The 21,340-nt window shown below is 45.4% G+C and overlaps 1 protein-coding gene across 7 annotated transcripts in view; it reads right to left on the reverse strand.

Annotated features, from left to right (window-relative positions):
- Positions 1-21,340, reverse strand: part of LOC136627325 (oocyte zinc finger protein XlCOF7.1-like) — a 722,169-nt gene that overhangs the window by 15,338 nt on the left and 685,491 nt on the right. For 5 of the 7 annotated variants that reach the window (XM_066602339.1, XM_066602333.1, XM_066602332.1 and 2 more), the window contains 6 exons: positions 20,100-20,164; positions 11,034-11,136; positions 10,713-10,804; positions 10,548-10,623; positions 10,359-10,456; positions 6,659-6,761 (listed from right to left, as the gene is read on the reverse strand). In XM_066602339.1, the coding sequence (XP_066458436.1) occupies positions 6,659-6,761; positions 10,359-10,456; positions 10,548-10,623; positions 10,713-10,804; positions 11,034-11,136; positions 20,100-20,164 (537 nt within the window). The remainder of the gene's footprint in view (positions 1-6,658; positions 6,762-10,358; positions 10,457-10,547; positions 10,624-10,712; positions 10,805-11,033; positions 11,137-20,099; positions 20,165-21,340) is intronic. The other 2 variants (XM_066602340.1, XM_066602334.1) reach the window with 1 other exon arrangement.

Here is a 21,340-nt window from a genome sequence, read left to right on the forward strand (position 1 = left end):
ACACCTGCACGGCTCCCTGCGATCTCACACGAGGAGCGGGTGAGGGGCATACAGGACATCCGAACATCATTTAAAATTGACAGCAGCATTTAAATGGTTAATAGCGACAAGTGGCCAATTGCAGCTATTGCCCGCGGGTGTCAGGAAGAAAAAACACAAAAACATAAGCCCCATACTGCATAAGCTTACCAGCCTTCCCAATATCCATATGTCCACCCAATGCAGCATGGATCACCTTATGACTATTCATGCACTGTATCTGATATGATATGGTAATGACAGGGCATGCATCCGCCTGGAGTACCTTCCTGTATACCAAATGCCTAAATCGAACTAATCTGATAAAGGGGTCTACCATCTTGGTCACTGGTGGGTTGTGCATTATAACAGCAGTTTCTTATAATGTTGTGTCCCTTACACTTATTACGGAGGGGGGCCAATATTAGATTGGTTGCCGAGTTACCATAGTAACCAGATGCACTTAAGGAATCTCCCCTCCCTGCTTCTGTACTATGAAATTCACGCCCATCTCCAGCCTCCATGTGCAGAAGATAATGATGCAGGTGCAAAGCCATAACGCGGCATGATGAGGAGGATGTAATGCGCGGCAGAATGAGTGATGACGAGGACGCATCATGGTGACACAGACACAACGTGACGACGCATAATGTAAAGGGTGGTCACGATAAGAGCTCACGCTATCAGGAGATGGCACAAGGTAGGTGTGACCACATCCATGCAGCAATATCGTCTGTGAAATATCATTTGAATCATCATAGTAAATACACTAATGAGTTAAGTCACAATTTTTTTTTGTATTTGATAATTATTATTCACAAATATTGGGAGCTCCGATGGGCTCTCGCTTCTCACCGACCATTGCTAACTTGACCCTGAGTAACTGTATTACCGAGTAGACTCGCTCATCCGAGTAGACTCGCTCATCCGAGTAACTGCCCCTACCGAGTAGGCTCGCTCATGCGAGTAACTGCCCCTACCGAGTAGGCTCGCTCATGCGAGTAACTGCCCCTACCGAGTAGGCTCGCTCATCCGAGTAACTGCCCCTACCGAGTAGGCTCGCTCATCCGAGTAACTGCCCCTACCGAGTAGGCTCGCTCATCCGAGTAACTGCCCCTACCGAGTAGGCTCGCTCATCCGAGTAACTGCCCTTACCGAGTAGGCTCGCTCATCCGAGTAACTGCCCTTACCGAGTAGGCTCGCTCATCCGAGTAACTGCCCTTACCGAGTAGGCTCGCTCATCCGAGTAACTGCCTTTACCGAGTAGGCTCGCTCATCCGAGTAACTGCCTTTACCGAGTAGGCTCGCTCATCCGAGTAAGGCCTCCTTCCCACGAACGGATTTACGCCGCGTAAATCCGCGGCAAAAATCCGCTGCGTTGCACCCTGCTATTAGGTTCTATTGAACCTAATAGCACAATGCACACGATGCGTAATTCCACAGCGGAATTACGCACCGTGAAATCTCCCGTTCTCACCCGCAGCATGTTCTATTTGCTGCGGGTGTACGCGCTGACGGCTTCCATTGCAGTCAATGGAAGCCGTCCGTTCACGCTATCTCCCGCTGCAACCAGCGGAAGATAGCGTGAAAAAACGCTTCCCCGAGTACCGCCGCGCGTCATATGACGCGGCCGGCGCGTCACGTGACACGGCCGGCCGCGTCATGTGACGCGGTGGGCGTGTCACATGACGCGACGTCGGTGGGCGGGGAAGCGTCTTCACGCTATCTTCCGCTGGTAAGTATGGGGTCTCTGGGGGGCGCCGTGACGGGCTTCGCAGCGGAATATTACGCGGCGGAGCCCGTCACGCTCGTGGGAAGGAGGCCTAACTGCCCTTACCGAGTAGGCTCGCTCATCTGAGTAACTGCCCTTACCGAGTAGGCTCGCTCATCCGAGTAACTGCCCTTACCGAGTAGGCTCGCTCATCCGAGTAACTGCCCTTACCGAGTAGGCTCGCTCATCCGAGTAACTGCCCTTACCGAGTAGGCTCGCTCATCCGAGTAACTGCCCTTACCGAGTAGGCTCGCTCATCCGAGTAACTGCCCTTACCGAGTAGGCTCGCTCATCCGAGTAACTGCCTTTACCGAGTAGGCTCGCTCATCCGAGTAACTGCCTTTACCGAGTAGGCTCGCTCATCCGAGTAACTGCCTTTACCGAGTAGGCTCGCTCATCCGAGTAACTGCCTTTACCGAGTAGGCTCGCTCATCCGAGTAACTGCCCTTACCGAGTAGGCTCGCTCATCCGAGTAACTGCCCTTACCGAGTAGGCTCGCTCATCCGAGTAACTGCCCTTACCGAGTAGGCTCGCTCATCCGAGTAACTGCCCTTACCGAGTAGGCTCGCTCATCCGAGTAACTGCCCTTACCGAGTAGGCTCGCTCATCCGAGTAACTGCCCTTACCGAGTAGGCTCGCTCATCCGAGTAACTGCCCTTACCGAGTAGGCTCGCTCATCCGAGTAACTGCCTTACCGAGTAGGCTCGCTCATCTCTAATGCTCAGCAAAGGTGTCATGGTAGCGGCAAAAAGACAAACCTTGGTGACATTCTATCACCAAGCCTTTATTCTTTACAAGATAATAAAAACAATTGGCTTTCACATAAAGGATTTGTGGGAATTTAAGATGTAGCGCATGTCCTCCAGCTAGGAAATGTAATAAATGTACTGATGGTACAGAAACTAACGAATTTAATGTCAAGGATTTCATTAATTGTAATTCAACAAATGTTGTCTATGTAATTACAAGCATTATGTTGGATGTACGGTTAGCAAATTAAGAATGCGTATAGTAGAGCGCATCCGACATTAATAAATGGAACATAAATCATTCAGCAGGGGTTGGACATTTTTTAGAAGAACACGCTGGAAACACCGAGAGTCTAGTTTATTATGGCAAGAGAAAATACAAAATAGATCGGACAGCAGTATTAAAAAGAGAAGGTTTTTGGATCTCGACATTAGAAACGAGGTCTCCGAAGGGATGAATGTTAAACAGACCCTCTATAGATTTATTAGAAAATATGTTTTTATTTTTTTGCTGCACACAAATTTTTGGGGGGTATTTTGTAATATGTGGTATTTGCGATATTGTAGAATTTATGTAAGATGAAATAACAGAAACATTGATGATTTATGATTGATAATGCTGCTTGTTGAGGGTAATAATATTTATAGATTCATTGTGCTAATAGGGTTAATAATTGGTATCATTGTAGAATATTTATGCATATTTACATATTGGATAAAAAGGTGTACGATATTTATAACATTTGCATAATATTTATAATAAGAATTTAATACAATTTAATTGCAATACATTAATTTATAGTTTAATCATTGCAATTAGGAAAATATTTTAATGGAAATGTATGTGTTTTCAATGCTGAGAACATTATTAGTATCCAGAGGGTTTGATAGGGACATATGCTATTGCTCTATAAATTTATTTACGATATATTCAACAAGTTCCACATAGTGTCTAGATATGTATAGTGATAGTTATCTTGATATAAAAGTTTAGCATTAATATTGATATGGTTAACAGAAAGAATCCTAATAATGTACATATAGTACGGCAAGAATGCTTTTCTCAGGGCTTAGTCACACGGGCGCCGATCCGCCGGTGTTTCTGGCCGATAACACGGCCGCACTGTAGGTGCAGACAACTCTCCGCACCGGCCGGAAAAAAGAACATATGGCCGGCAATAGAGCCGGTCATGCGGAGAATCGTCCACACGCGGTGCAGGCGTCTCATCATCACGGGCGGATCGGTGCCTGTGTGACTGAGCCCTAAAGGGAATGGATCAGCAGGTTGGCCAACAAGGATTGAAGTAAAGGGTTAAAGATCAGGTGTTTTTAAATCGATCTTAGTATTTAAGTAAGCAAGATGTGACGAAAAGAACGAGCTGAGCAAGAGTCGGTAGAATCGAAACATGTTCTCCATATACCCTGACTTGTAAGCACATTCTTCAATAAAAGCAGGAAAAATACTCTACATGTGTCCATATGCCCATGATTGCATCTACAAATTCAAGCGTAACCAACCAGACCGAATGGTAAAGGACCGGAGTATTTCCCTGATTGCATAAAGCAAAAACCGAGCATGGACTGATATAATAAGGTGAGATCCAATTGTCTTACATTTAAAGAAGACTACTAGGACTGGTGCTCTGTATCTATAGAGAAACCCTAGACAGGGCATTCAGAATCCTCTCAGTTAATGCAGTCACAGATCAAAGCCAAGAAAGCATTGTCTGGGAGCTAGTGAGTTAAGATGACCTACTCACACTCACACATAGCGAGGAACTAGACTCCAGCCGAAAGAGACCTTGAGCCTAGTAGATATCACTTCCACCAGAGACTCCTGCTAGTGTTACTAATCTGTAACATCTGCTCAGTATTGAGGGCTTAATGACATACTTACTGAGTTACTGACCAGTAACAAATATCAGCACCCCTCTGCCCAGCAAAATACTATGGTTACCAAGTAATTTAGCACTCAGACACGATATCCATGAAACTGGGTCTAATTTGCACATTTGAGGGATATCATCTATTGTCCCCCTTCTTCAATGGTTCCTGATGAACTGCCACCTTGGTACGGAAATGTGTCGACCAACGGACCAAAATCGTGCACCATAACATATGGAAATCTAAACCTTTGCATTCATTATAATAGGGCGTGTGTGAGGGCATCCCCATTATAGTATGTCAATACTGTATGGAGGGGTAACTTCACTAACCTCCTAGAAACACCTGAGGTGGTCAGATTCTCCTCATCGTCTACATGTTAGACAAGAATCCACACATAGGTGTTCCTAAGGTGACTGTGTTTAGTATTTGTGTGTCTGTCTAGGTTGCTTGTGCTCATTTCTTTATTGTATCGGGGAGAAGGGCGCAGGGGACTCATGTCTGTGCCCTATATTTTTTAACAATCACAATAAAATGTAAATTTTTTATTATGTCTATACTGTGAAGAGTCTGATTTATATAGCTTTAAGTCCAGGAACACTACATTAGTAGAATCAATGGGTCAAAGCGCCGATTATTTTGTGTTTAGATTTTGCATGAAGGTATCCAGGTCCAATCTATTTCCATCCCATATGAACAGTTTTGTTGCTCTGTCCGGGGTTCTCCCACTCTGGTGGCTGGTCGCGGCAGCCAAAGGGTGCCCCGCATCGTGCAGGGGCACAACCCTCCGCCGCGCAATGCTCTGGTTGATGCATGCCGCTGGGGTGGGGGAGGGGGGGTGGCGCGGCGAACTTCTTCTGGGCGGGGAGTTCTGTATATATGCCTGGCTGGCCCAAACTCTGATTGCCAGTGTTTGGTTTAAGACTTGTCTGCCTACACCCGCAATATTTGACCTGACTGCTTTGTGTTTGACTTCGGTCTTTAGTTCGACTCTGCCTCTGGTTTACGCTCCTGTACTCCGCACGTGACTTTCGGTTTGACCCTGCTTGTTTACGACTATTCTCTTGTCTGCTGCCTTTTGCCTTCCTGTCCGTTACACAGTGCTCAACTGCCGGTCTTCCTGTCCCTTCTTCCTTGGGGTCCCTGTCACTAGTGCAGCGGAGGGACCGTTGCCCAGTTGTCGCCCTGGGGCCTAGCCCAGGGGGGCAGGTAGGTAGGGACACGGGAGAGGGTTGGCGTAGGGATTCCCTGTCCATCTGCCCTGGCCAGCCATAAGTATAAGTTATAAGTATAATCTCAACACTAACCCAGACCAGGTTGTGACAGACATTCCTGTGAAGGATAGGCTGTTCATGCCAGGTGAGTTGTCTCCTGTTAGGAGCCTTTTATCTTTAACTATCACTTTTGGACTCTTGGAGCGCTGCCTTTGTTTTTAATTGTGCTCCATATTAACAAATACATGACCAGCCGGCCTATGTGCATCAGCCATAGCAGCGATTCTTGGTCCGTGTAAAAAACAAAAATGAAACCAGCAGCAATTGACTTGCCTACCAATCAGCGCTCATTACATCAGGTCAAGAGTTGATGTAACGTTTTACCAGCGCTGGATAGGAGCCATGGGTGTAGTAGCAGTGCGGAATCGGAGAGTAGTCAGGAGGAAGCTGGAGGTCATCAGCAGGTAGTCAGGTTTGCAGTACAAACGGATGAAAGAGAAAGTGTAGTCGGGAGGAGAGCCAGGAGTTGTCAGCAAGTAGTCACAGTTTGCCCGAGCAGGTTAGAAGATGAAGCTTGATAAAGGCAATGGAGTATAATAATCATGTGCTAGTGTAGTGGCAGTGGCAGGCTTTTATAATAAGCCTAATCAGGAAACAGAGGCAGGGTCTGGACAAGGAGTACAGGAGGTCCCCGGTTCGATCCCTGACAGGTCAGTGTAAAAGGACCCTTAGTCCAGGATTAGAAAACTATTTCTCTCTCATCCATATAGATATCATATAATGAATAGTAGTTCCTGCTCACATAGGTGTGTTTCATGTCCGTGCCGTAAATGCCCATCCTGTGTTATCACCTATAACAGTATCACAGGTCATCCATATTTAGTTTGTACTCCGGGGGAATGGAGGAATATCCAGCGGAAACTGACAGATCACAAAGCTTATAAATCTACATAGCTATCAGCAGCCGCTGACCGAGGAGAATCTGTGATTCTTCTCTGCTGTATTTAGTGGTTACTACTCACCTGGGCGGTTACCTGTAGGAACCCCCTGTTTACACCACTGATCGCCCCTCACATTTGTCTCTGTAGTATTGATATTGGTCAGATCTTCATCCTGATACAAAAGCTGTGAGACAAATATTGTACAAGTCAGCAAACGGTTGGAGAAGTCGTGTGGAAGGTTTTACATGACCAGAAAAGGTTATTAATCATCATGACGACCAAAAATAACCTGACAGCAGTAGTTATCAGTCACGTCAGAGTGGGTGCACTTTTTAGGCTACAATTGCTTCTTAAAGGGATTCTGTCACCCAGTTCATGAAGTTTGGCTTGGAGCAGAGCTCTGAGTCACAGAGGGGGCCATGCTGGCTTTCCCCTCCCGCATCCTGCAGACTGACAGCCGTTTTGTGTATAGGAAGAGAGCCGTCACTCTGCATGCTTCAGGCAGGGAAAAGCCAGCATGGCCCCCTCCGTGACTCAGAGCTCAACTCCAAGCCAAACTCCATGAAGCTGCTGACAGAAGCCCTTTAATTCTATAACTGTTTGTATTTTGTAGCTCTATTTGGTTCTACAGGATCAAAACTATCCAGCGGTCCCTCTGTGGCCAAATACTTGAGAGCGACGGAGGCTCTCTCCCTGCCGGTGACAGAAAGCAAGATGGTGGAGCCTCGCACACGGCAGGACACACCACAGCCGAGTCCTCAGAAGTGAATCCACTGGAGATGAGCAGTTACAGAGGGCAGCAGCCGGGAGAAGTGCCGGAGACTTTGATCTCATCAGATGTGACATCAGAGGTACAGAGCGGGGAGAGAAGAGAGGAGCAGGCTTCCCTGTCCATACAAGCAGGTCAGAAGCATAGTGAGCACCAGGAGAGACAGGAAGGTGCTGCTGCAGGGGAAATTTCCTCATGTAGAGAGAACCCTATCGTTACAGCAGCAGACACAGATGAACCCTCACTGATGAATGCCCCAAATAGTAAGGTGAACACAAAAGCGCTATTAAAGCATGTGGACAATTTCCAGCACCAGTTGTCCCTTCTGGCTGAACATTTATCTTCCACTTGCTAGCAGAAGCATCAGCCATTGCTCAATTCTTAGGATTTGAGAGGATACAGCTACCAGATGGGCATTTCTACTCCCTCTTCGCAACCAATCTCTCTACCACAGCAGAATACATGGGATCCTCCAATGAAACATCGCAGCTAGTCTCGACAGCGGAAACTCAACCAACTCATACACCAACACAGAGCATGAATTAGAAGAACAGAAAAGGCAGGACTTTGTAGCCTTTTCACGTTAATAAAGGGGAATTTGCAGATATTAATAGAAGTAGGAGTCCACGAAGATACAGCGGGTTAAGAGAGGTTTGCTCTTCCTCCATATATAAATTTTGGATTCAATACTCCACCTGAAATCACTAATAGAGGGTCAATAGCTCTAAACAGAAGAGTATTTGGTGGAGGAGAGTGAGTGAGGATAAAGAGAAAGAGAAAAAGTAAAGTGGGTTCTAATACCTGTCACATTCCTCAGTTCAGTGGACTGATTAATCATCTATGTCTTTGCTCAGATTGGTATTAGTTTAAGTCTCAAATTTTTTTGTGTGAACATTTAGTTACATCAAGAGGATTGTCCCCCCTCCCCTCTGTATTTGTATATTATAATTCTGTGCTATCCAAACCAGTTTCATTTAAGCCTGATGAAGGGTCGATAAGAGTACCACCCGAAAAGCTTGCTGTAACATCATGTTTTTTTGTTAGTCATTAAAAAGTATCATATCTACAAGATTATCTTATCAGGATTGTCTTACTGAGAACAATCACACTTTAAGATTAAATAACTCCGTAAAGGTTTTGCATATCCAAGGGATTCTGACATTTTTTTCACCACATATTGTACTTCATTTAGGTGGTAAAAATAGTCCAATAGAATTTGTGAATATTTATTAAAAGTGCCAAAATTGGGAAAATGTTTTAACTGTCACATCTTACATATGTGCAAGCAAACGGCACAAGCTTTTTGATAAGATATATATTTCCATCTGCTTACTTTATTCTGGATGCACATTTGAAAACCTTTAGTTTTTTCAACCATTTAGGAGACATACAAATGTAACATTACTTATCAACATTTTGAGGAAATATATCCTGTGTCCAGAAACATACCCGTTGTGGCCCTAATCTTATGTCTATATGCACAACGGGGCTCAAAATGAAAAGAACAGCCGGTGGCTTTCAGAACACAAATTTTGCTTGAAGGTGTTTTAGGCCCCATATCACACTTGTAGAGCACTTGAGCAGCCAAAATGATAGAGAACCCACACAAATTACCCCATTTTGAAAGCTAGGCCCCTTAACGAATTCATCTAAAGGTGTACTGCGCATTTTGACCCCACAGTTTTTGAATGAATTTAAGCAAAGCAGATGGAAAAAATTACAATTTTTATTTTTTTGGCAATTATGTAATTTTAAAAACTTTTATTTTCATCCAGCACACACATGAATGAAGACTTGCGCTTAAAATTGGATCCCCGTTTGTCCTGTGTTCAGAAACATACCCATTGTGGTCCTAATTTTATGTGCGTATGTACAATGGGCCCCAAACCCAAAGAGCATTAAACTTCAACTATTTTTTGACTTTTACATGATCGCCATTATCCATTGGATAACGGCGCTCACCGCAGCCCTCAGTCGCTGCTCCAAACTCTCAACTACCTTCAGTAGCCAGGAGCAAGGAGATTTTTAATTTCCCAGGCCCTCCCCAGCTTCTGCACCCATCTTGCTGATGGGTGCATGTACCAAAATTAGAGACAGATCCGCGGATAAAGATCCCATTGGGGGACATTGCCGGAGGCCTTAGGTAAGCAATTTCCCCTTCCTTCAAGGTCCGGATCCGCGACAGGAGGTGAATTTTCTACTTTTACGTGATTGCCGTTATCCATTGTATAGCGGCGATCATGTGACCAGAGACCATATACTGAATACCACAGCCCTCCATGATTTCTCCAGGTTCTTGGCTATGTTTGGTAGCCAGGAGCAGGGGGATTTTAAATCACCCTGGCAATCTGCCACTTTTGTGCATGCGTCCGCCATGCATTCCCAGTGACATATCCAGCCTCCTGGCTACCTTCAGTAGCCGGGAGATTTCAAATCCCTTGTTTCAGAGCCGTTTCGTGAGGGGAGCTGAAACTCTAACTTTATTCATTGGATAGCGCCGATCACATCACATGACCGGGGTTCTCTTACTGTATATTGCCAGCTTCTCTGCTGTCGGAGCCTATCCAACGTGTCACCTCATGCAGTACTGGCTTTAGCCAGCAGATAGCATCGTTGTATAATGGCAGTAAAAGAGTAAGTCCCCTAGGAAAACCAGGATACAGATTTGATTGGAAAGAGTTAAAATGGTGATCGATGTTAATGCGCCTTTCGTTCAAGTTTTAATTCCGGGCAATGCCAGGTATCCTTGCTTGCCTAATAATCGCATACGTGCTGCAACGTTTGCCTGTTTGTGTAGGCATAGCTTACGATGTGCACCCCATTCCTCTCTGCCTTACCGCACGGCACCTGCGCATCACCAAATAAATCTGTCTGAAGTTTTTGGGATAAAACATCAGCTATCGCCCTGCCAAATTTAATCAAAATCGCTTCAGCGGTTTACCCGTGAAAGGTAACAGACAGACAGAGTTACTAATATTAGTATAGAGTTGAGGAAAACTCAGCTTCATCTACCTGATGGTTCTCTGGGACACTTGGTTCTTCTTCTGGACAGTTCTGGGAATATAGACTGCTGGGACATTTCTCTGGTGGGTTTCTCTCCATGAGTCCATCTGTGGGAAACACACAGTGACAGAATAGATCAGCATGTGATGAGCAGATGATGGGCTCTAGGTGACCTTCAGTGACGTCTCCCCTCCTTACACTGCTGATCAGCCATTATATCCATCTCTTCTGCTTCGTCTTTAACCTCAACCTTAATAATAATCAGATTTTCACACTAAACAAAGAAAAAAAACCAAAAAGTAAAATGATCCTTGGTTCCATTACTGTATAGTCAGATTCTGGTGAGACATCAGCGTCATCTACCTGCTGGTTCTCTGGGACATTTTCCTCTTGACAGTCCTGAGAATATGGATGGTTGGGACATCTCTCTGGTGGGTTTTCCCTACTGGAACCATCTATAGGAAATAACCAGAGACTGAATACATAATATATGTGATGATGGGTGAATCTAGGCAACTGTCATACCAGATTTCCTCTATAATCAAGAGAGGTCTCCTCTTACCCAGAGAGGTGGTTGTCCATCATGGCTTCCTTGTACACATCCCAGTGTCCCTCTAAATACTCCCACTCTTCCATGGAGAAATAGTCAGCTCTCCTCTGCTGTATTTAGTGGTTACTACTCACCTGGGCGGTTACCTGTAGGAATCTCCTCTTTACACCGCTGATCGCCCCTCACATTTGTCTCTGTAGTATTAATATCGGTCAGATCTTCATCCTGATACAAAAGCTGTGAGACAAATATTGTAAAAGTCAGCAGACGGTTGGAGAAGTCGTGTGAAAGGTTTTACACAACCAGGAAAGGTCAATAATCATCATGACGATCAAAAATGACCTGACAGCAGCAGTTATCAGTCATGTCAGAGTGGGTGCCCTTTTTAGGCTACAATTGCTCCTTATAGGGATTCTGTCAATGGGTTCATGGAGTTTGGTTGGGAGCTGAGCTTTGAGTCATGAAGGTGGGCCATACTGGCTTTTCTCCACTCACATCATGTAGACTGACAGCTCTCTCCCTTTTGTGTCTAGGAAGAGAGCCATTACTCTGTATGCTGCAGGCAGAGAGAGGCTAATGTGGTTCACCTCCGTGACTTGGAGCTCATCTGTAAGTCCAACTTCATGAAGCTGGTCCAGGCATTGGGGCTCACATTGACTGTCATGATGCCAGGAAATCGGGAACGTGACTCTGCAGCCTCTCACTGGGGCAGTCACTAAGGGGTTAAGATGTTTGGGTCTTTTTATTAATAGGGTCATTTGTGGGGGTATATATCATTCTGATACCTATGAGTCTTGGCAATCTTGGTTTGGTATTGGAAAACAACATGTTAGTGTTAAATTTTCCAATGTGCATCCCAAATAAGGTAAACAGATGGAAATATATCTTATCAAAAATTGTGCAGTAGGTTTGGACATATTTGAGATCTTACAGTTGAAAATGTGAAAAAAAAGGCAATTTATTAATTTTTTAAATTTTCCCAATTTGTGCGCTTTTAATAAATATACACAAATTCTATTGGTATTTTTGTACCCCCTAAATGAAGTACAATAGTTGACAAATGTCAGAATCACTTGGACATGCAAAGCCTTTACGGAGTTATTCTATGTAAAAGGTGACATGTCAAATTTCATCACTAAGGCGCAAACAGGCTTGGTCACTAAGGGGTTAATGTACTTATTTTAATATCTGTTATTTCCCTCTGCTCGTTTTACTTTGCGCTATTCCTTGCATGGTTAACACTAGAATGTTCCCACTTGTCTGATGAAGAGGTCTGTGAACCTTGAAACGAGTTACACTGCTGGTACTAGACCAGCAGCACCTGTCCTAATAATTCTCTCTTGCACTTTTTCTGCCACAGCCTACCAGTGCATCAGCCTGACGTATTCCTCTCTGGGGACACCCCACCTGTTTTTTTCCCCCTTCTCCTAGTTTTGAGGAGAAAGGACATTTCAGGTGATGATCTGCAGTGATCCCAGGGAAGGGGTTGATGGAGGAACCAGTCTCCCTACAGGAACAAAATCAGTTTCCACTATTGTAAGCAAAAGGTCCAGCGATGGTGGCACAAGTACCAATATCAGAGACTTGTCCAACTAATCAACTAGGAGCGAATTTCTTGTCAGCACTAGAGGACAAAATTAAGTTTCAGAATGGGACTGTAGTGCTGCAACAAAACCCTTCAATGAGCCAACATATAGCACAGGACAGAGGTGTAACTTGAAGCTGCTGGGCCCCACTGCAAAATTTGGAACTGGGCCTCCAATTATAAAACTTCATTGATAGTATTGGTTTGCCATGTGGTGGAAAGAGACTTTATGGGCCCCCAGGGGCTCTTGGGACCAGATACGACCGCACTCCCTGCATCCCTTATACGTATGCCCATGCATGATACCTCAATGTCAGTTAGCAGTATACAGCATGTCAAGCCGTATCCTAATGCGCAACCTGAATTTCAGGGGAATGACCCAACTTATGACAAAGGAATTCTTCTCAAGTAGTTGCCTTACACCTTGTGAGCAAAAGATAAACTCGATGTTGGAAAATTAGAAGTTGCTCCTGTAGACAAAAAGCTTAAGTCAGGGGAATGTTAAACAATATTCACTCTGTGCAGACTAAAAACATACCATCACACAGCAGAAACAACAGTACATGGTAATAGGGGTGCTATGGGAGAGCTGACAGGACAGTTTTTTTAATGATGCCCTTGAGCCTGGGCCTTCAGCCATAGCACAACTCATCTCCCACCCCACACTTGCTACCACCAACCCTACCCTAGAGCCATCATAGTGGCTGTTCAGAGGCAGTGTCGTTCTGGCCTGTCAACAGTTTCTGCTTCCTGGGCTCCAAGAGGCATTCTCATTCTTCCAAGGGTAGCAGGTGCTCCAGGAGATCCCTATCTTCAGTTTGTGGTCCCCTTCCTGTTCAGGTAGCTCCCTAAGCTTGGTCAGTCCAGATTGACATACAAGATGATGTTCACCAAGAGGTGGGTACCTAATTATTTCTTTGGGGTCTGTGCGTGACAGTCATAGCCAGAACTGCGAGGTTCCGTCGACTGATTGCTCCAACTCTTCCAGCTGCATCCTCTTATCCTTGCGAGTTTACCTTCACGGGGCATGGAGGTTGGGTAGGGATTCAGAAAATTTCCTCCCGATCCTCAAGGCGTTGGTCTAGAAATTAGAGTCACCCCTTCTACCCATCCCCAATCAGTGGCTGTCTGGTGGACTGAAGTGTAGTGGATATACGCCAAATCTATATTTCTGTGACAGTGGACATAGATTTCATATGTAGTGGACAATGGACCTGTAGTGGACAGTTTTACGTATGTTATGCATTCTGTATCTTCTATATACCTATGACAGTATTTCTCCATCTTGTTTACTCAAACACAAAAATAATACAAGTATATATTCTTCATATACCCAATATATCCACTTCCTCATATATAATGAAACTCTCTATTCTCTAAACGCTAACCGGCTTTTACGATAGCTAACATTTAGTAATAACACTCTACTTCCCGATTCCTAGCAAACGTTAGGAGAAGCAAGTCAGACACACGGAACCACAGTCTATAGCATTACCGCTTTTAGCTAACGCACTAGTAAAAAAATAAGCAGTTTACAGGAAATTTATGCAAATAATCGCTTAGGTCAACATAAGCAATTTATGGGAAATTTATGCAAATAATGTTCAAGTCATAACCTCCAATCATACCGCACCATCCACACGTGGTGCCCAAGACAACCCACTCATCTCGTCCTGCCCTCTCCGGACTGATACCACGTGACGGGCAATAACAAATGACCGGATGAAGGAAGAATCTCAAGACGCTCATCCAATAATCAATCAATACGTTGTATCTATGTAATCTTTGGCATGCCCAAAAAGGGCAGATATGTTAAACTCTTTAAAAGAGGCTACGCGCCCACAAATAAAGCAGAATTGAGGAAGTTTATACATGCTGAACCTGTGTCAGTGTGAAATCTTCTTGTGCGCACAAACAATTCATAACTAATTTGGAAGGGTGCAAACATTCCTATTGATTACGCCGTGGACCCTGAAAGGAAATCCACGACAGAAGCATGCTGGGTATTCAACAAAGGGCATTAGAAGTTCTTTGGCTTGTTTAAGCAAGAATATTCAGAATGCAGAGGCCCTCGCTCTGTACATTGCCCCAACCCTGCTCTGGCCTATTAAATGAAACCTGCCTCCGATGCACAGGTTGAACCCAAGGACCCTAGTGAACATAGCTGAGATGATGCTGTGGCTAGACCAGTACCCCAATAAGGAGAATGCTGCCACCCTGCATTTTAGATATTACTTTTTTTTCATCCCCTTCCCATATAGCCATTCCTTTTTTTTTTGCTAAGAGAACACTTGAAAGTCCCTCGTGAGAAGGTCCAGAAGCAGGTCGCACTAGACAGAATGGTTTGCCCATTCCCTAATTTGCGGGTATATCAGCTTGGGGTGGTTCCTAAAAGAAACTGGGAAAGTTCAGATGAATTCACCGCCTCTCCTACCCAAAGGGCTCCTTGGTGAATAATAGAATTTCCAAGGAGGAAGCATCTATGTCTCCATTGATAGAGCAATTTCCTTGCTCAACTCCACTGACTCGGGCTCCCTAAAGGCCAGGTCAGAAATAAAAGAAGCTGTTTGCTCCTTCTGGATTGTCATCATCTTCGGGTTGCCGAGTGCAGGGGGAGTACAACTATGACACAGGTCTTCCTATGGGATGTTCCATCCAGTGGGTAGTTAGGTTTGAGACAAGACCCTCCTTTATTATACACTATATGGATGACTTTCATTTAATTTCTCCGCTTTTATAGATCTTGTTGGACACCTGCCGATTCTTCATTGATCGTTTTGGGGTTCCGTTATTTGTGGAAAAACGCAAGGGCCCATCTACCACCCTGTACTTTTTGGGCATCAAGCTCCATTCTGTTAGCATGGTGTTCAGTTTGTCTAAAGACAAACTTCAATGCCCCTCTCTTTTGGGGGAGGGAGTCTTAGAAGTTAGCAAGGTGACGCTCTATCAGCTGCAGTCACTTCTTGAAGGTTTGTTGGTTTTTGCATGTTGGGTTATGCCCATGGAGTGGGTTTTTCACGCCGCCTCCCTTTCGCCACCTGGGTTGCAAAATCGCTAGAGGAGAGAATTAGTTTAGCAAAGTCCGTAAAAGCAGGCTCGGAGGGATGAAGGGGATTTTGACTCATTACAATGGACGTACCCATGAAAAGGCTCCGAAATCTTTAATTCTGAACTGTCCTTATTAACGGACTCTGCAAGCTCCATGGGCTTTGGGGTCATTTTTTGGGAGTGAATGCTGTGTTGAGATTTGGCTCGACTCATGGCGGGCAGCAGGGCAATTGTAAAAAAATCCTAAAAACTGTGCTTCTAGACAGAGAATCTTAGTGTTGTGCATTGTATTAACGACCTGTCTTCCTCTTATTTTCAGCACCTTAGTTTGCTACACCACCTTTTTCTTTGCTGTTTGGAGCAAAACATTTGCCTCTGAGCCTGGAATGTGCCAGAGGTACAAAATACAGTGGTTGAGGCTCTCTCAATGCAATTTGGCAAATGTACCAGGACCTCCTGCTGCAGGCAGCTCCAGCATGTAGGCCACATTCCCCATTCCTCTGGGAGTTAGTGACAAACATGTGAGGTCCTTGGTGAGAACTTCTCCCATTACTCCTGTGACTTGCACATCCCACGGTAAGGCCTGATTTAAACGATGTTCCCTGCTGGGCAGTAGTGTGGTGCTGGTGTCAGATTCCACCAGGTTGGGGGGCATCCTTGTGTATCTAGCTTGCCTCCAGGAGGAAGGCATTTAGGGCATCATTGCACAAAGGTGGTTAACTGGCCTGGGCTTTTATTTCAAGCTGTGGGGTTGGCTGAATGTCACTAGGACTTTGGTAGTCAACTCTAAAGGGGTTTGGAAGGTGATATTTTTAAAGAAGGCAGGCAACTGGTCTCCTACTTCCTCCTTAATGAGTTGGTCCAGTCTTCTCGGGGGTGTTTGTAGTTCCAATTATGACTCACTGGAAAAGAGCCAACAATGCAGTACCTGATAGGGTGCAGAGCAAGCACTATCACCGTAGGGTAGGCACAATCACCGTAGACCCTAATAAAATGCAGTAAGCCAGACTATAAACTGGGGGACCTAATTGTCCACTGCAGACTAATATGCAGCCACTAACGCAACCCAGCCCCGATTGGAGAGGAGCGACTGCAGACAAGTCTAGTCTGCAATATGAATGATACCATAGAAGCCAGCCAATACAGGATTACAACTTACACCGACATAGCAGTGGGTTGCCCTGTATCTCAACAGTGGGTCATTTTACATTGCATGCTATCGCCGGACTTTGCGGTGGAATTCGTTGCAGGCGTCTGGCCGCAAATTTCGCAGCAAAGATCTGTCCATATGCATTGGGCCTAACTATATTAGGGCAGATGTACTCTGTCTGTATATGTGTGTGTATTCATCTCTCCATATAATACTTTATATACATAAATGTTTAGCTTTCATGTAGGCTTAACTGATTATTAATTACTAAACACTGCCAGTGTATAAACTTAAGGCCCATTTAGACACAATGATTATCACTCAAAAGCCATCTTTTGAGCGATGATCGTTGCATGTAAAGGTTCCCATCGTTTACTTTTCTGCCGAACGATGGATTTCATTTCGGCATGAAATCCATAGCTCAGCTGATAAGGACCGAACGCTGTATTCTGCCTGGGGGGCGCGGATTACATTGTCTCAACTGTCAGCCCCGCGGAAGAACAAAGGACATGTCTTCAGCGAACAGCGGGTGGTCTGTTCCCGGATTACAGCTCCTGGCAGCTCACAGCCTACTAACTGGTACTACTAGGCATTAATACCAAGTAATCGTTTTATGCAAAATGATTGCTCAAAAGCCGCTTTTTCCGAGTAACTGACTACTCGAACGAAAAGATTCGGGGGGTGGCGTTGTGGAGTGGAGGGTAGCAGTGGGGAACAGGGGGGAGCTCTCCCCTCCCCCCCCCACTCCCCTCTGCAACCCCCCGCTCACCCCCGGCGCCCCCCGAATCTTTTCGCCCGAGTAGTCAGTTACTAGGAAAAAGCGGTGCTCGAGTGCAAAAACGCCCTAAACGAATACATTTGGTAATCTCTATTAGTAATGTATTTGCAAAAATTCTATAAATATTACCCCCTATTCCCAAAATAAAAGAGAAAAGGTCTGATTACACAAGTTCTGCGTGGCCAGTCAATTTTGTGAGCAGCTTATAGCCCAAGCCTTTGTTTGAATTCAGAAAGCTAGAATATACCTATAGTGTTAGTTTGTGCTAACGGGGGAATCATTTGAAAATGGCCTCGCCTATTGGAGATTGGCATATGGCTTTATGTCCAAACATGTTTTAAAGGGATTTTCATGTAAAATACTATTGATGACCTATCTTCAGGACAGGTCATCAATTGTTGATTGGCTGGGGTCCATTGCTTGGGATCCCGACCGCTCAGCTGAGCAGGAGCATGCCGTTAGCTCCACAAAATCACAGAGGTCTGAGTGGAAGTCTATGCGCCAACCTCTGTGTAGTGGCCGACTCTTGTAACTGAAGACATGGCTCTCATTGAAATCAACGCATAGCACTAATCTGTACTCTAATCGTCTACTACAAGTGCACAAACGCAAGGATTTGAAGACTCAAAGACGATTTGTGCCAACAGAATACCACGACTACTAGAAAAATTTGTCATAATTGAGCAATGCCCAAATGACGATTAAAGAGAAATTCCAATTATATTTTTTTATTCATGATGTAATGTGCCCCGGTATATAGAAGTTGGCTCGTGTTACCTGGTTTAGTAATTCCTTTCTATCTAAAGCTTCTTAGAGTCCTTCTCCTTCAGTGTGTTAGGTGATTTCATTCTGAACCTCTCAGATTTACTGCGCTTTATGGTACTCTACCACACAAGCTCTTTAGAGGGTGACTCATAGACTTATCACGGTTACTGCTGCTGATCCTCTCGCACAGTTGTAATAAAGGAGATGACAATATCATCACTGCCTGTTGAACTAACAATAGCTACTCATGTAATGTTGTGCTGATGCACCATGGGATTGACAGCTGAGTAGAGTGGAAGACATGTCTTAACGTTGAGATAGTGCCTGGTAAGCATCAGACAGTAGACTGCACTGCATGGAAGTAACTGCAACATACATAGGAAATATCCAGAGAGATTTAGGACACAATAGAAAATCAGATGAGGGGTACAGGGATGGGAGAATTTGTTTTTTTTTGTGCTGGGCCGCTGCTTTAAGGAAAAGATAGAAATGTTTGTTTTTTATAATTGGATCGTTTCAGGCGTGTTTTCATGTCCTCTGCATGTATTACAGGGTTCAAATATTATATCTTATTGTATACGTCCGGATTCATGAGTTGTGCAATTTTCAAATTAAAATGATCAAGTTTCAGCAAAAGTGGATCATTCTTTCCCAAAGGCCTTCATTTAATACACCCATGTCAAATTTAAGGTCTCTGGGACGAATCCAGCCTGCTACCACATTTTACGAGTCGCAACGGCTGTGCAGCAACCTAACAGGCATTCCACTAATCCAGTCTGTAGGAGGATTGCTGCTGCCGAGTCTGTGATCACTGACATTTCCCCCACCCCCTCCCAGTATCGGTACTGGTGCAATATGTCTCCGCCGGATGTATGGGTGGAGACATGGGTTGGGAGCCTTGAGTTAGAGGGTACGCCTAGGTGATGGGCACAGCTGGGGATTGGCTGACACTGACACTGACACACACACACACAATTCCCCGGCCAAGCTCACACATCTCTCCCAGTCAGACTCCCATCTCCACTGTGCTCACACAGCCCCCTGCTGAACTGCCATGTCAGCTCCCTGATCAGGTCCTCCCCGCCACCGCAGCTGCTGGCCCTGCTGTCACTTTCCTCGCTGGACTTTGCTCCAGTCCAACACTGGCTCTGCTGCCGCCAACACCAACCCTGCTCTCAGCGTTCATATCCACCCCCGCAGCCACAGCAGCCGGCCCCATTGTAACTCTCATGGCTGTGGTCCCTGCTGCTGTGTGCGGAGACATTGACAGAGGGAGGACAGAGCATGCAGTCGCTGCGGAGACACAGACAGGGGAGTACGTCCGGTACAGGACATGGGCACTGTGCTGTCCACGGGGATCTGGGGGCATGACCTGTCAATAACAGCAGCCAACCCATGTCTCCACCCATTGCTTCGATGCAGGAATATTGCACCAGTACCCCCAGTGCTTATGCTGCGCATACACCGAGGGGAGAGGTCAGCAGTAAAAGACTAAGAAGCGGCTGCCGGACCAGAGCTGCAGGCTAGGCGAGTAGAATGCCTGTATTGATACTGCCTGGCTGAAGGAGAATAGGAAAATCACTAGGGCTACTATAGGGAACACTTACTTCTGCGGCAACTGTGAGGGACCCCACCACTAATGGGGCCACTAGCACTATGCAGTCTTACAATTACAATTTGCACTTTGGAGGTCACCATAAGACTGATGTGGCCCTCGATGACAATGAGTTTGACACAACTGATCTAATGTCTGTGGTCAGCGGTAATCCTACCATCTCCACCGGCCTGATCACACAAGGAGGAGAAGACATCTAATAAGACTGAAGACAAGAGCTTCACAGCCTTCTACAGATCAGAGGGACATCTCCACCTACCTGGTGGTCCTGTGGAAGAAGAGGACGGGGACATCTCTCTGGTGGGCTTCTCTTACTGGATGGAACTGCAGGAAACACAGACGGACACTGAAGTCATTCTTCACATACAGATAATAAGACATGATTACTGGATTCTTCTGACCATAAGACATATTATTACAAGCATCCATCTCCATGAAGTCTCCCTGCACCTTATAATCTGATAGTCTCCCCTTCCCTGTCCAATGTACAGCCAAGCGCAGAGCAGTGATAATGTGTCTTACCCCTCGTAGACCCCAGCGGAGAGCTGTCATTCTGAGTAACCCTTGAGTGACTGATCCTAGCCCCCCGCAAGTACTGCCTGCACTCCCCTCTCCATCCTTCTTATTCCCCTTTCCTCACTCAGTCTGCTGAATCCCGTCTCCATCCCCGGCACACAGGCAATCTGCGACACTGAGACGAGGCTGACCTTATAGACAGAGCATACAAGTCATGGGAGGAAGCCATGCTGTTTAATAATGTGCAGTTATTGGAGCTGAAGCATTACTGGGGAGGGGGCTACCACTGAGAGATGATGTACAAGTGAATGCAGAGTAAGTAGACAGAGGACATTACTGCTACAATAGGTCAGGAATGCAGGTGTCCAGTGTCACAGTGAACTCCCAGTGCACAGAGATGGCAGGAGTGAGGGTACAAGTGTGCAGGAGGATATATACCAGTTTGTGGTCCTCCAGCATCACGGAGGATAAAAACAAGCATTTATTAGAACTTCTGGCTACAAACATAGGACCGGCATCCAAAGAGAAGGTCCATGTGGGCACTTCATCAGTCCTGGAGGACTACATGGGGCTCATTCCGACAGGCATTCTGTTGTTCCCCTCCCATCACCTTTATTATTGTAGTATTATAATAAAATATTAACCCCCTGTCTACCCTGCAACACCAAAACCCTGACACTACTCTGGAGAAGTTAGGAAAAAAATATTTTATACTAATGTCATTATTTTCTGCTGTGTAAGGCCGGGTGCGTCCGATAGTCAGGCACATCTTACAAAATATGGTAAATATCAGAAGTGTAGCTAGGTCTCAGTTTACAGCTGCAGTCCCGCCTGGTTTATAGAACCTCACAGGGACTGCAGCCAATAAGAGTTCAGTGATCGATCTTTATGTGATACTGTACCAAAGACTTTACTGAAGATATCCACGACACCACTTTCATCCACTACTTCTGTGAAGGGGAATGCATTGTGGCTTGTAGTTTG

Source organism: Eleutherodactylus coqui, chromosome 5 (genome assembly GCF_035609145.1).
Source record: "Eleutherodactylus coqui strain aEleCoq1 chromosome 5, aEleCoq1.hap1, whole genome shotgun sequence".
Classification (NCBI taxonomy): domain Eukaryota; kingdom Metazoa; phylum Chordata; class Amphibia; order Anura; family Eleutherodactylidae; genus Eleutherodactylus; species Eleutherodactylus coqui.